The sequence below is a fragment of the Capricornis sumatraensis genome, chromosome 3 (genome assembly GCF_032405125.1).
Source record: "Capricornis sumatraensis isolate serow.1 chromosome 3, serow.2, whole genome shotgun sequence".
NCBI classification, from domain to species: Eukaryota; Metazoa; Chordata; class Mammalia; order Artiodactyla; family Bovidae; genus Capricornis; species Capricornis sumatraensis.
Genome location: NC_091071.1, coordinates 166317211 through 166332876, shown reverse-complemented (window position 1 = coordinate 166332876; position 15666 = coordinate 166317211). Strand labels below are relative to the sequence as shown.

Below are 15666 nucleotides of genomic sequence, written 5' to 3'. Positions count from 1 at the left end.
CACAGACAGATACAGGTAGCGGTACTCATGGGAGATGCAGCGGGCAAAGCTGGGCAGCCCCCAGTAGGCCACACCCTGGGCACTGAGGAGACAGCGGCGGCTGGCAGAGCCTGCAGGGGAACAGGACAGAGGGCTGGATGTGGAGGCTCAGCTCTCACCCACTTCACTCCACACTTCAGGATGGAGGCTCAAAGAGGCCGGACGCTTGGAAGGGAACAGCAGGGATGGCGGGTGTCAGTGGAGGGGGGAGTGGGGGGCCTGCAGGGAGAGCCACCTGCCCCTGACCTGAGGCATTGGGGGGGCACTTGTTGTAGATGATCTCGCCAGCAGCCGCCTTCTTCCATGTCATCAGCATCACGTACTCGTCCCTGCACATCTCATGGAAGGCTACGGGTACAGTGGTGGGGCTCAGCCAGGCCCAGGCACTTGCCCCCCAAGCCCCAGGGCCCGGTGGGCAATACCTGGACACCTCTTCTCGCTGCAGGGCTTCACCTCCTCGCCGGTGCCCTCGCAGGGGTAACCCTGCGCACCCGTGGCCTGGCACATGCGGAAACGACGCTGCCAGCCTGTGTCACATGTCTTGGAACACAGGCTCCACGCATTCCACGGCCCCCACTTGCCATCTGTGGCTGCAGAGACGGGGGGCGTGAGTGGTCCCAGGCGCCCCCTGGTCCAGGGCTGCCACCTGCTGCCTCTGCACCGCACACTCACCCGGGCACTCAAGGTTGCCGCACTCCCGGGTGTCAGTGAGGGCCCCAGCACACGTGGCCCAGGCTGGGCCTGCCACGCTGCACTTCCGGCTGCGCTGCTGGGTCCCGTTGGCACAAGACGTGGAACATGGGCCCCAGGGACCCCATTCTAGCCACTGGCCTTCCACTGCATGGGGAGACACAAGCAGGGGTGGCTGTTGAGCAAGAGGTGTAGGGATGGGTGGGGGCAAAGCCCTGAAGGGAGATGGTATTCAGATTTGAACGAGGCCAGACCCACTGGAGAGGGGTGGATGAAGGGGGGCTAGAGGGAGCTGGTGGTGCCTGGGCCTGGGCCTGCCTGCCACCAGCTCCAGGAACACAGGACCCTCTCCACTCAACACTGAGGCACGCACACTCTCTTCTGGCTAGGGAAATGGGCCCTGGGCCACCACCTTCTGATCTTTGCCCACATATAAGCCCAGCTTTGGGTCCTCTCAGAGCCCAGCTGGCCATGAGCTCCAAACTGCTGTGAACAAGGCATAGCTCAGGGGAAGGGGCACGGGCAAGCAGCCCCCTCAGATGGGGGTCCCTGGGGCGCCAACTCCAAGTACGTGCTGGGCCAGGTCACTTCCCACACTGGCAGGTAGACTTTGCCGGTCTCCCCATGCTTGGTCAAAGTTCCTGGGGTCCCCCAGGGGCAGGGTACTGGACCTGACTTCCTCCCCTTTCCCGACCCCCCACCCTGGCTGGGCAATGCCCGCCTGGAAGCCCACGGGTGCTACTGACCCGGGCAGGCGGCCATACTGCAGAGCTTAGTCTGCAGCTCGGGACCCTCGCAGGCCTTGCCGCCGTGCTGGGGGGGCACGCAGGTCCGCATCCGGCTCCGGGACCCCCGCCCGCAGCTGCGGGAGCACAGGCTCCAGGACCCCCACTCCTCCCACACGCCGTGCACTGCAAGGAAGCATGTGGCCGGTGGCTGGGCGGCACCTTGGCCCCGCCCACTGCCATCCGCCCACCAATCAGGAGCTCCGGCGGCTCTGCCCCCGCTCCTCATTGGCTCTGTCCTGGGCCCCAGGACACCGCCCTTTGAGGGTGACTGCAGAAAACACAGACTTCTAGTCCCAACTCACACAGGCCACACTGCCTGTGGACACCCGACCTGGGAGACTAGAATCAACCCAGGAGGGGAGCCAGGGGTCCTCCTCTCCTGGGGGCACAGGAAAGCCCAGGAAAGGGCTCAAGATCTACCCCGCCTTACCCCATCCCTACCCCTCCCCACCCCAGACCCAGAACGAGAATCCAACAAGGCTGGCAGGGGCAAGAGAATGCCCCTCCCGATCCCAAGCACGTGGACACACAAATAGACATGACCCTCTACATGGACACTGACACAAAGAGCTCACATCGGAACACAGCTTTGCCCCAGCCCTTTGCAAGCTCTTGCACACCCCCAGTTGCCAAGACGCCCTTCCCCCGGGTAGCCCTACTCTAAGTTCCCAGCCAAGAGTCGGTCTGGCCTAGGCACCACTTCACTCCCTCAGGCACAAGGGGCAGGACCCGCTAAAGCCGCCAGGCCCCTCAGGCGCATGCGCATTCCCAACAACTCCATGCTGAACCAAGGAAGGCTTCAGGGTCTAGAGGGGACTCCCTGGGGAGTAGGACAGGCAGTCAGAGGAGAGAGGGGATGGTCAAAGAAAGTTTCTTTTCTTTTTTTTTTCAAAGTGGCATTTCTCCCAGATCTTGAAGGACAGGCTGAATTTTAATAGCCCAGGGGGAGGTGGAGGAGATAGGATGAGAATAAGCCAGTGCAGGGAGGTGGGAAAAGTGCAAGAGGTGCCAGTGTGGCCAGAGCACAGGGAACAGGGAGGACAGTGAGGGTAACAAGACACGCCTTGATTACCAGGATGCAGGTATCAGGGGAGTGATGTGCCCAGAACCAAGCCCGCTACTGCAGGCCCTGGTCTGATTCATCTGTGTCCCCAGTGCCCTGGGTGGGGGCTGGGCACAGATGGTGGTGGGGTGGCAGGGGCAGACAGTCAGTTTTGCTGAATGAAAGGAGGAGGCAACCAACCATCTTTGGAAGATGAACTTGCCCAAGTCCCAGGCAGGACCTGACCCTGCAGGCAGACCAGGCGGGGAGGATGGGCATACCTGGGCAGGTGGCTGAATTGTTGCAGGGCCGGGTCTCCCGCAGGGGCCCGCTGCACAGGGTCCCATAGGGGGAGGACACGCAGGAGCGGGTCCGCACCTGCAGACCCTGCCCACACGTCAGGGAACACACGCTCCACGGGGACCACTCCTCAGCTGCCGGGTCGCCTACGAGAGAGGGACAGCGTCGGCGGCAGGGGGTATCTCCCAAGCACTGTCTCCTAGGAATCCTCTTACCCTGACCCCAGAGCGACAGGCTCTTCAAGAGGCGACCCCGCCCTGCCCCAACAGGCGTCACATGGCAGAGAGACATGACTTGAGCGCCAGGACATAGACACAGACGGGCACACGCAAAGCACACATGCCACCAGACGCCACACAGTCGGGCCCCCGCCACAGAGGAAAGGAGGCGGGCCCGAGTTACCTGTCTGCGCCATGTACAGCCCAGGCTCATCTGCAGACCTTGGCCACTGGGTTTTCACCTTCGGTTCCTCTTCCGGCTCCTCACCTGGAACACGGAGGTGGTGGCAGGGGCTCAGCAGAGGCCAGCTCCGTCCTGCCAGAGTGGCACAGAGCGGGTCTGCCTGCCTTCAGCCGGAGGGCCTGGAACCAAGTGCAGGCGACGCTGAGCGCATCACGTCCTGCCCCCTGCCCCACCACCACCACCATTTTACAGATAAGGAAGCTGAGGCTCAGAAGGCCACACCGGGTTCACGCATAGCCTCACAACTATCTGCCTCTTGCCTCAGCCAGACTAGGGGAGACTGCAGGGGAGTGGCTGCTCATATTAATGAGCTCTGGGAGGCTTCTCTGCCAAGTGCTGTCCTTACCTATCTCCTTAAACCCTCCTCGCCTGGGAAGTAGGGACCATCACCACTGTTTAAAGATGAGAAAACTGAGGACCGGAGAGAAGGGAAGTGCCTCATCCAAGATGACACAGCTTGCTAAGCCGAAGTCCAGCCTCTTGCCCCTGACCTGAAGGGCTGACCCGAAGGCGGACAAACAGCCAAGGCGAGCAGCCATGACCACCCCCCAGTCCTGCCGATGGGCCTGGGGCCCAAGCGGCACTGGACTGTGATCTGGAGACACAGGTCAGAACGCTGCTCCTCCAAGACCTAAGGGCCTAGGGCAGGTGCCTCCATCCAGCAGACCCAACGCCCCACTGCTCTGTGGCCGGAGAGCAGCGGGCGCTCTGGGGTCTGCGGCTGCTCCCCGGCCCCGCCTCACTGGGCTCTGGGTTGCCCTGATTTATGTGTCTGGTCTAGGCCTGGGAAGCACCACCAGCCCTGGAGGAGGGGCTGGGAGCTCCCTTTCTCCAAAGCCAGGCCCTCCTGCTCAGACATGAGCTCATCAGGCCCCCTCCCACAGGCTGGGGAGCGGGCATGGCGGCAGACATGAATACAGGGGAGAAAGACCCAGCCCGTGTAGAGGCTGCTGGGGCAGGTGGGACCCGAACATAATCCTGGGACAGGGCTCAGCCCACACTGTCCCCAAACTAGAAGGTACTCTTCTCCCCCACCCCCAGGCCCTCTCCTATTTCTGAAAGCCAGGTCAGCACAGCACAGGCACTCCGTGTTGGAAGGAATTCAAGAAGGTTGTATACTCTTCCTGCCCCCTGCCGCCAAGCCTAAGAGAAAGCTCCTCCTGACCAGGTACGAAAGTGGCCACTCTGAGCAAACCTGCAGGTCCAAGGAGCCCTGAGCTGCCACTCAGCCCAGCCTCTGGTCTCATCCACTCCTGGACCCTTCCCTCTGATTCAGCCACCAGTCCTAGCAGCTGATCTTCCTCATCCCTCAAACTTCTCCACCATCTCAGAAACCTGTGGGCCCTCTGTCCCCAGGACAGCTTCAGAGTCAGGCAACTCTGGTCCTAACTGGGGTGTGGACACTGACCAGCTGCATGACCTTGGGCAACTGTCTTCGGCTCTCTGATCCTGTTTTCTGACTTCCAGAGAACAATACTCAGTATACGCCCTACCTCGAGGGTTGACTTGAGGACTTTCCTACTGGAGGCCAGTGAAGCCCTCAGCACCCCGCTTGGACGTGGAGAATCCTCAGAAGGCACTACTATCTGGCTTATTTTCACCATCTCCCCTCACCAACCCCTCAGCCCCCTGGGCCTCCTCCCTTTGAACAGCATCTGCCATCCCTCCTGGCCTCACTTTGGGCCCTGTCTCTGTCAAGGCCACCAGGAAGATGCTGGAGCCATGTCTGGCAAGTTCTTGAATCCCCTCACCCAGCCCTTCCACCACACCCGCTCAGCCATTCCCCGGCCCTGGAGCCTGTGACAACCCGCCTTCTCCACGCCCACCCCCAGGCTGCTGAAGAAATCCACAGTTGTGCCAACTGGCACCACGACAGATTCAGGGCCGCACATCCACTGGGCATGCAGGGCTCCCTGCCTCCCCCATCCCCAACCTCGGCGGCTGAGCCAGACCTCGACCTCTCTCCTCAAGCCCACCTCCGCCTACTCCCTCTCTGCAACAAGCTGCTTTACTGAGAAACTGCAGAAGCTTTGACATGGAAGTCCCCCGACCAACACACACCTCCTGACTTCTTACCATCCCCCCTCCAGCTCCCCACTTTCCTGCAGTCCTTGTCCTCTCAGAGGCCAGCCCCCCAGCCACGTGCCGCCTATCATTCCTCCCGCCTGCCGTCTCTCTCATCAGCATCTCGTCAGCATTCTCCTCGTGGTAGCCGGGGAGCAGATCTATGCCTCTTCCATTCTGAGGGCAGCCCTCCTTTGACCCTCCAGGCTTCTCTGGCTACTGCCCTCGGCTTCTCATCACCATCAGTGAGTGGTCTGCAGCTGGCACTCCAGTTTCTCACCTGCCACTTAATCCTGCCTCAAATGTCACCTTAAATCTGCTGCAATCTGACTTCGGACCACATTCTTCTGCTGAAACCGTTCTTGACAGAGTCATCAGCGCCCTCCTTGTTGCTAAATCCTAAGGATACTTTGCAGGCCTCAACTCACGTGACTCCTCGGCAACATTTGGCCCCGCAGACTCTGCAGCCATGAAACACTCCCTCCCTGACTCATCTGGCTTTCTCCTCACCCTGCCCTGCCTCCTTGACCGGGTTGGTCTTCCTGCTGCTTCCCACATCAGGCGTCCACACTTTGTCCTGTTTCCCTGCTCCCCCAGGCTTCATTAACCCCCTCAAAATGGTTGCTCCCACATCACTGTCTCCCCTAAGACAGAGTGAAGCCCTCTGTGCTTCACTCCTGTATAGCTTCCTGCCTCCTGAACAGGTCCCCCATGGGGGGGAGGGTGGCGTGGGGGGGCTGCCCAAACTCAATATGTCCAAAATAGGATCATCATCGCCTCTCAAACCTGTTTGTTTCCTACCTTCTTCAACTGGAAAACTCCTACTTGACCTTCAAAACCCAGATCCAATGACCTCCTGTTTTTGAAGTCATATTCCTCGCTCCCCTAGCAGAGCTGGCTGCCCTGTCTTGTACATGGGCTCCCATCACAGATGATTCCATCTGGTAACTGAATTTCCCCCGACCTGTGAGCCCTTTGAAGGAAGGCTGGGTGAGCCATCTCCCTGACCACCAGCGAACATGAGCACAGAATCCAGCCCAGAGAAACAGCAGTAAACACCAGTGGACACACTGCTCCTAGATCCTCCCACTCCATGGGGTCACTGGAAACGGTCATTTGTAATCCTGAGTATCAGCTCTGCCCTGCACCCCACCCCCAAGCCCACCCCCAAGCCTGACATCCATTTGTTAATAAATGTTCTGGAAATGCCATTTGACCTGTTGTGAACCCAGCTGAGAGTCCTCTCATCCAGCTTGTTTTTAGCGCCTTGGCCATTACTGTTGTGTGTGACCCCCTCCCATCCCTGACCTGGCATCCACCAAGCCCATCAAATGTAGCCACGTGATAGACCAGCCTGACTTATTTGTCAGGGGCTCACACTGCTTCCTATGGTACCTGCATCCTCTACTAACCACTTACTGCCCATTTACTGGCAGCCTCACCATATAACCAGAGGTAGTGTTGGTGGTTCTAGAATCCACCCCATTTGAAAATCAGAACATGTCCCAGGTCCAGCTTTTGAGCCCCTCTTCTAGCCTCTTGGGTTGGGCCAGAGAGGGTAGGTGACAAGCCTAAGGCCACACAGCGGGGCCTGCACAGACTGCCCTCTCCTCCCCATCCCTACCACAGCCCCCTCCAAAGAAAGCCAGTTCTCCCTGCCAGGAAAGAAGGCAGCTAAGACCAGGGGTGTCAGCCACTGAAACACACGTTTATTGTACATATGCCACGTGCAGGTCCCAGCAGGCTCTGGGCCCAGGCCAGGGCAGGGTGTGAGAGGACCCGGGGCCAAGAGGACACAGAGTAGTCCAGGGAGGGGTGTGAGCACCCCCAGACTGTGAGTGCCATGAGCTGGCTGGACCAGGGGCTAGGCTGCCCCTCGCCCTACAACTGATCAGCTTTCCCACCTGGCCGCCCAGGTGCCAGACCCGCCTCCCAGCTTAATCCTGAACAATCTCGCCGCTGTCCTATTGGTTTTGAATAACTTCGCAGTAGGTAATGCACCACACCACTGCTATGTGCCAGTCACTGTGCGCTCTGCACCAGCTCATTTAATCCTCACTAGGGCGCGTTTGCCCATTTTACTAATGAGATACTAATGAGGCTCCAAGGTCTCATTCTGCAGAGGCCCGTGTGGGATTCGAACTCCAGCCCGCCTCATCCCACAGCCACGTTCCACTGAACTGTGCTGGCTCTGACAAAATACAGGTCAACTCGGGCCTCCCCAGAGACACCTTTCCTAATTCCCACGGGACCCCATTCACTCCCTCACCCACCACTGCCTCCGCTCTCTTTTTTTCTACACCTCTTCCTAATCATTCCTTTGCTCATCGACCCCTCCCTCCCCCAGGCGAGCCTGAGTCTCCTCTGTTCAGTTCAGTTGCTCAGTCGTGTTCGACTCTTTGCAGCCCCATGGACTGCAGCACACCAGGACTCCCTGTCCATCACCAATTCCTGGAGCTTGCTCAAACTCATGTCCATTGAGTCAGTGATGCCATCCAACCATCTCATCCTCTGTCGTCCCCTTCTCCTCCTGCCTTCAATCTTTCCCAGCATCTGGGTATTTTCCAGTGAGTCAGTTCTTGGCATCAGGCGGCCAAAGGATTGGAGCTTCAGCTCCAGCATCAGTCCTTCCAATGAATATTCAGGACTGATTTCCTTTAGGATGGCCTGGTTGGATCTCCTTGCAGTCCAAGGGACTCTCAAGAGTCTTCTCCAACACCACAGTTCAAAAGCATCAATTTTGAGTCTTGTCTGTAGCCTCCAAAGCAGCCCTCTGGAAGCCCAGCCACACACACTCCCCTGCTGAGGAAACTTCAGTGCCTCCCACTGCTACAGCCACCACAAACCTCTGAGCCTGGCATGCTCTGGCCCTGCTGACCTTTCAGGGCCGGCTTTCCCCTCCCCCCAGGCAGCCAAACTCACTGTGAGGCCAAGTGGGCCAGTGGGAAGGACACAGATCTGGGAGCCAGACAGACACAGGGTTGATTCCCAAGCATGCCTAGTCTTGTTGAGTGCCGTTGGGCAAGTCGCCTCACCTCTCTGAATTTCCCACCGAACATAGAGATGACACTTCCTAATTCATCGTGAGAATTAAATGATGAGAGATATGGGCCACCTAGAGCATAATAAGCTCTTAAAGAAAAGGAGCTGCCACCCCCTTCTTGGTATCCCTTAAACATGCAAATATGTTCCTCCCTCCACTCATCTGTTAATGGTGTTCTCACCTCTTGGAATGCCCTTCCTCTACCTCAATCTGTCGAAAGTTTCTAGATTCCAAATGCCACCTCCTCCAGGAAGCCTCCCTAGACTGACTACACAGAGGTTTGGGCGTGTAGGTCCCTTCTCCCCAGCTGTAGCTGTGAATATCCTGGGCTCCTCTCTCTCCCGGGCCCTGAGGAAGGACTCAATCTCCCTTGACTTTCTCGCACAAACGGCCCAGCTCTGAACGGCCAGACACAGGACAGGCATCCAGCAAGCACCAGATATTCCTGAGGGCTCCTCCACCCCAGCCACACAGGGCCACTCTAGTCTCACCCCAAGTACTGGCAGGCGGGGTAAGCACGGGTGCTCTGCCATCTGAGAAGGACCACACACACCTGCTACTCCACGCTCCACAGACCCTGCCCCCAAACTACACAGTGCAGCCCCCTCAGCCTCCTTTGTCATGAACGTGTTAAAAATAACCACGATAATCATCTCTTCCACAGCAAGACAGCAGTGCAATCTACAAAGCAGTCCTCCCTTCCCAGGGCTCTCTACATCCTCCCTGAGACTGGCCCTAGAGCCCCAAGTAGGCACCAACTGACCCCCTGAAACACAGTTCTGTCATGTCCCTCCATGGCTCCCCATCTCAGCAGTGTATCAGGATCTGGGGGTGGGGGGTGTGGGGGAAAGGCCAGGGCAGAGGAAGGTGGCTCTTACAAATTCCAGGCCCTAGCTCTGCAGTACAAGGCAACTGGGTACATACACCCCACCAGAATGCCAGTTCCCCCTCCAACGACTTCCTCCCCAGGCTGTTGGCCTATCTGCCCAGCCTCTCAACAGAGCTAGCTGGGTCTCTGCCATGTCCCCCACGTGGCCAGGAGCTCCCCGAGAGCAGGGACTACGTCTGACTCATCCCTCTTCCCCCACGCTGCCTAACTTCTCGCTTCCTTAAGGCCCTCCACCAACAGGATGAGGTCCAGTGTTTGGGGGCAGTGGTCAGAGCCTCGGCCCCCATCTCCCACCACTGGGGCTACTGTCTAGTAAAGGCTGGTCTACTATAGCCCCCAGTCCCCTGCATGTTCACACACCGTGCCCCAGCAAGGGCAGTTTCCCCTACCTTGAAAGCCCTTCCCCTTGCCCGGGGCAATGACTTGGGGAAGTGCATAAATGTGCCACAAAATAACACTGGGCCCCTTTCCAGGCCTCCTTCCCGCAGAGTGACGATTTGCCAATCTGCTGGGGAGAGTCCAGTTTGGGCCTGCCGCCCTGATGGAAGTGACCGTACCCCTCCCCCCATTTATAACCTCGAAAATGTCCTGGTTTAGACGGTAAACTATATGATTCATGTCACTTTTAATTCTTCCAAACGTATGAGAAAGAAGGTGTCTGTGCACTCTGAGACGTTACCACCATCCCCAGTATCTGATGGTTTCTTTTTCTAACAAATCGAGAGAAAGGATGAGCGTCAAGCTAGAATCTCTTATTTTCTTTGGTTATCTCCTATTTCAGATAAGTGATACTTCTTTTCCACTGATGATATGGTATTTCTTTTTACTATATTAAATTTAAAAAGCCACTTGATTTAAAGAAAAAAATTCACAGGCCAGTGAATTCCTATTCACTCCTCAAAACCCAACTCAGAATCACCTTCTTTAGACAGCCTTCCCACCCCTTTGTGGTTTAATCATTCACTCTTCCTCCTCCCTTGACATCCAGCACATATATTTATACCTATCGCACTAAGTTCTGACAACACACACCTATTTATTAGGGGTTTACCATGCGCCAGGCACTGTGCTAAGCATTAACCCACATTCTCTTGCTTAATCGTCACCACCACTCTTTAGAATAGCTCCACTCTCCCCATTTTATAGGTGATGGTACAGGGATGGGGAAATATGCCCGTGATCACACAGCTGGTCAGTGGTGGTGTTGGGGATTGAACCTAGGGCTTGGCGACTTCAGCCGGTAGCCTTGACCCCCACTGAACTAGTGGTCACTTTCCCCCACCAGAGGGCAGGTTTGTCCAGTTCACCTTGGATCTCATTCACTCAGAGCCACTCGAAGGCCTGGCACAAACTCCATTCTGATGAAGACTCAAAGATGTGTGTGATGGATGGGTTGGGGCTCGGTCCCTTCTGAGATGTCTGGGGTGGGGGTGGGGGGCCTGAGTCCCACTCCCCATCCCATGAGGGAGCACACAGCTTTCTAGCAGCACAGATCTGGCTGGAAGGATCTTCCAGGAAATGTACCACGTGTGCTGGGCCTCCCCCTTACTCTCTCTGAGAGAGGCCCTGCCTCCTCCATGTCTGCACCCCAAAAGGCAGGTAGGGCCCCTCTTCCTGACACTAGACCAGGCTTGTCAAAGGAAGACAGCAGGGCCTGACTGTCGAGGAGAAAGCCAATCTAGGACTGGGTTAGGCAGGTGAGGGGCAGCTTCCTGGAGCAGACAGGGCTTGAGCTGTGCTTGGAAGGATGGGGCAAAGGACAACCCAGGGTAAAGGGCATTCCAGGTGAGGGAAACAGCCCAAGCAAAGGCAGAGAAGCCAGAAAGCAGAGGGTTCCAGGGCCAGTAGGAGCCTGGGTTGAAAGGGTGAGAGAGAACTAGAGAGGAAGCGGGTGTCAGCTGGATCAGGGGCAGGGCTGGAATGCCAGGACGAGGAGTCTAGGCCCTAACGGGGGCTGAATCAGGGAAGGGACACACACAGAGAACTGGGGGTCCTGAGGCTCCAATGGGGCACGCCTTGTCCAAGTCACCCAGCAGCAGTGGCAGAGCAGGATCTGAAACCATTCTTGCCCACCGCAGGCCCAACACTCAGGGGACTTCAGGCTCACCTGGTGACCATGCCTCTGGAATGGAGCCTGGATGATGGGAACGGCCTGCCTGTAGCATTCGGCCAAGGGTGGGACAGTGCCCCTGGAGGGAGGCAGGGAGTGTGGCAGAGGAGGGAAGGGGGTGCAAGGACACTTCCTCCCAGATGTCTCCTGGAGCAGCCACACCTCAAGTTGAGGATCAGTGGGCAGAACTGCAGGTTGATGCCTAGCTCCCGGAAGCTGGGCTCTGCAGCGGGTACCACCTCTACCCCCCGTCTTCCAGCCCTGGCCTCAGCCAGCCTCCGTGCCCGTCCTCCGCGGAGCTCCTTCCTGCCTGCCTTCCCTTTCTTCCTCCCCCCCCACCTCACCCAACAGATTGCGGCAGCAAGATGGCACAAATTTATGGCTCAACTCACCAAAAATAACAAGAGATCTATCAAAGGCAGTTTGCGTGAAATTAACAGGCGTCTGTACCCTCTTGTCAAATGCACTCGGTTCTGAGGCGGGCCCAGCCACGCCACTCCCAGCCTCATCACTCTCCCAGTACCAACCCAGCTCCACCCTGCTTGGCCTTGCATTTAAACTACCTGGGAGGCCCCAGAGAAAATGAGCACTGCTCGCCTTGCCCTGGTGCCTGGCGGAGGGGCTGGGACAGGGATCTCATGCTTTCTGTTCACCACCATCCCACCGATCTTTTCCTCAAGCCGGGAGCCCCATGTGTGCCAGCCAGTTCTCCTGCAGCTGGTCCAAGTGTCCACCTGGCCCAGTGGGGAGGAGGTGAGGGGAAGCATGGAGGTGAGGCCAAGGGTTTGGCCGAGGTGATGCCACCACTGGGCACAGAGTGCTCTGGGTCCTGATGTTGCCGCTGGGCAACTCAGATGCCCCCCGCCCCATGGAACCAATTGAATCAAGTGCCCATCATCTGTTGACCCAGAGAGGGTAAGCCCAAAGGAAGAGGTGGTGAAGAGGAAGAATATCTTGCCTACCAAGAGAGACAAAGGGGCTGTGCCACCCCAGCTCTGGGCACCAGTGTGCCCTGTGAGTCCACTTAGAGCTGATGCCACATCACCACCCCTCCCCCATACAAGGGCTCCCTATGAGAGCCCTGCCTGCAGACCATCCCATGGAGCAGCCTGGCAACACGCCAAGCAGGGCAAGGGGCATGAGCTGGAAGCCCAGGGTTGCCTACTCAGAGAAAATATCAGGCTTCATGCCCAGAGACAACCAGCATCCAATCTCCACCCATCCTCAGTCCCAGAGGACCCTGCAGAGGCTCAGAGAATGGTGGGAACAATGGTGCCCTTCCCGTCACCGGCCCCCTCTGACCCCTAAAGACACCCCAGCTACCAACCAACTCCTGCTTCCGGCTTCAGCCAAGCCCAGCTGGCTGCTTCTGGCTCTGTGCTCCACATGGCAGCCTGCCCGGATGGTGCCCGCCCAGGAGAGCAGAGCCTCTCTCCATCCACTGCGGACCACTGGGCCTATGGACCACAGGGAAAGCCAGACAAAAGAACCTGCCCTCTGCCGAGCACAATGGGGGAGGCCCCCACACCGTGACAGGCAGTGGCGGCCAGGCAGGAGGAGCCATAAGCCTCCTGATATACGCCTGGCGCTCTCTGCTGATGTTCGACAAAGAAGCGAAATTCAATTTCTTCCTGCAGGCACTAAATCCCAGGCCAGCCTCCAGGGCTCGTAGCCTGCCCACAGACTGGCTGTCACTCCGACGGCTTCATCGACTGCTGTGAGAGGCCAAGGTGGCCTAGGGGAGAGGCCAGAGCAAGGCCACTGGGCACTTGCCACGGATGGGCACGATGCCCGAAGTCTCACAGGGGAGGCTGAGAAGTGTCTCCCCCAGAGCCCTGGGAGAGGCCATTGTCATGATAAACCATCTCTAATTAAACCAGGGCTATCTTCCATTTTACAGCCAAAAACACTGATGTAAGTAAAACAGTATCTACTCAATGTAACAAAGACAGCTCCCAACTTCCGGGCTCTGTCTCCAAAGCAGGCACAGGAACGGTCCTACTCCTTCAATGCTCCCAGCAGCCCTCACACAAGACCCTTCGTCTCCCTGTCAACACTTTCAGCCTGATCTAGAAGGTCCCTTCTGACTTCTGTCCATGCATGAAGCCTCCCAATGGTTGGCCAGCACTTGTTATCCCAAATGGGGAAACTGAGGCCCAGAAAGGGGTGGGGGTGAGGGAACTCCTTGTTAGTGAGCTAGAAACCACATCCCAAATCTTCCTCCCTCCCACCCCCACGTCCTGAGCCCCCTGGCCAGTCCCTGACCCATTCAGCAGACACATAGGACCCAGCTGAGGGTCTTGGGGCCTTGAAGCTGCAGGAAGGAGGGTCGGCAGAAGGTGGCTGTGGCTGCGGGAGCTGAGGTGGGAGGGGCAGCAGGCAGGACTCAAGGGTTCAGAGAGCTTTTGCCCACTCAGCAGGAAGCTCCAGAAGCTGGCGGCCTTGGTCCCAGAAGACGTGGGCCCAGAGGGGAAAGACAGGGGATTCTGGGAGCTGAGCCAGGCCAGCCCTCCAAGGCAGCCTCGAAGAAGCTAGGCCTCTTCACATTCTTCTGCTCCTTCCTCTGCCCTGACCCTGGGGCCACAGGCAAAACTCACTGACCCGTGTGGGCAGGAAGATGTCCCTGCACCCTGCCTACTCCAGCCTCCAGGCAACCTTGTCCGCCTGCAATGCCAAGGCCTGCTGCGGTCATTCCCAGCTTTGAGCCTCTGTACACGATCCTCTCTCTGCCTGGAATGCCCTCACCGCTGCTTTGGCTTGGCTTGTTTCCACTTGTCCTTTTCATCTCTGCTCCTGTATCCCTTCCTTCAGGAAGCCTTCCCTGACTGCCCAGCTAGGGGCTCCCCTCCCTGGGTTTATCATGCTCCTTTGCTTGATCTGTGCCCCCATTCATCCACCCAGACTGCAAACTCCTCCAGAGGGAGGTCTGACCCTCACCCCAATCCACTTTGGTGACTCCCACACTTGGATAAGGCAGAACCCAGAGGGCACACTGGTGGACAACCACATGAACACCCCAGGATCTGCTGAGATGGGAATCATCAGTCCTCCAGACACCCCCGCCTCACCTGGGCCCTGCTCAGACTCACCATATCTCATCTCCGTGGTGAACAGGTCATTGCTGCTCCCCGAGTGCAAATCAGCCTCGGCAGGTGGGGCAGGGCCCCCGGGCACCAGGGCATTGGACAGGGTGTGGGCAGCAGGCGGACCCGGAGGCGTGGTGGTGGCGGCAGGGCCGGCCCCCGCCTCACCAGGGCAGCTGCAGCCCGGCTGGGCGAAGCCACAGGCCCTGCCGGCCGCGCGGCTGCACTCTTCACTCCAGCGGCAGAGGACCCCACAAGTGAACTGGCTGGAGTTGTTGTTGTTGATGAGCAAGACCTCGACGAAGCGGAAGGCCAGGGCCGCGGGCGCCAGCAGGCGCGGGGCTTCGGAGGGCTCGGCCGACAGGCACAGCTGCACGAAGTTCTTGTCGAAGTGCAGGAAGGTGAAGGGGCCAGAGCCACCACAGAGCTCCAACCCGGCGGCTTCCTCCTCCTCCTTCTCCTCCTCCTCGGGCCGCCCCAGCTCCGACCCCGCCTGGGCCTCCGCCTCCTCGGGGCTGGGCCGCAGGCAGGTAAAGTTGACCAGGTAGTGGTCCAGGGGCAGCAGGCGAGGGGCGAAGTGGGTGCACACCTGCTCCTGGCGGTTGAAGCGCAGGTAGAGGGAGTACTTGGTCGGGTCTGGGTTCTCCAGGGTCCAGGAGCAGCCCGAGGCGATGGTAGGAAAGAGGTCCTGCAGTGAGAAGGCCCCGTAGAGCACGCCTGAGGCCAGGGCGGAGCAGGCGCTGGGGGCGGGGTCAAAGGCGGCGGCCAGGCGCAGGGACAGAATCACAGATAGTAAGAGGGGACAGGCTGGGGTCATCCTATGTCCCTTGCCCTGTGGAGAGAGACAGTGGTCAGTGGCCCCAAGCACAGCCAGCATGGGCTCTGACTCCCCTGTGGCCTGCTGAAGGTTGTAGCCTCGTGGCGAAGACTAGGTTCTTTTAAGTCACCCAGGTCCACCCGTGTGATCTTAAGCCAACAGACTTGACCTCTCTGAGCCCCAGTTCCCTGACTTCTTAAACCAAGGCATGCAGGAGATGGTCTGGAATCTCATACGTCCCTAAGAAACATTAGTTGTGACTATGACTATACCGTTCCTCCATCAGTCCCATCCACCGCCAGCATCTCAGCTGATGTTTAGACCCAGCCCCAGCCCCAG

General features: G+C 58.3%; 1 protein-coding gene across 1 annotated transcript in view; it reads right to left on the bottom strand.

The window, feature by feature from the left end:
• ADGRB2 (adhesion G protein-coupled receptor B2) overlaps window positions 1-15336 on the bottom strand; it is a 29384-nt gene extending 14048 nt beyond the window's left edge. The window contains exons 1-8 of the mRNA XM_068967684.1: window positions 14517-15336; window positions 3262-3345; window positions 2841-3005; window positions 1476-1640; window positions 712-876; window positions 462-629; window positions 286-387; window positions 4-110 (exon numbers count right to left, since the gene is read on the bottom strand). Of these exons, the coding sequence (XP_068823785.1) occupies window positions 4-110; window positions 286-387; window positions 462-629; window positions 712-876; window positions 1476-1640; window positions 2841-3005; window positions 3262-3345; window positions 14517-15327 (1767 nt within the window). The 5' untranslated portion in view covers window positions 15328-15336. The remainder of the gene's footprint in view (window positions 1-3; window positions 111-285; window positions 388-461; window positions 630-711; window positions 877-1475; window positions 1641-2840; window positions 3006-3261; window positions 3346-14516) is intronic.
• Window positions 15337-15666: the final 330 nt, after the last annotated feature.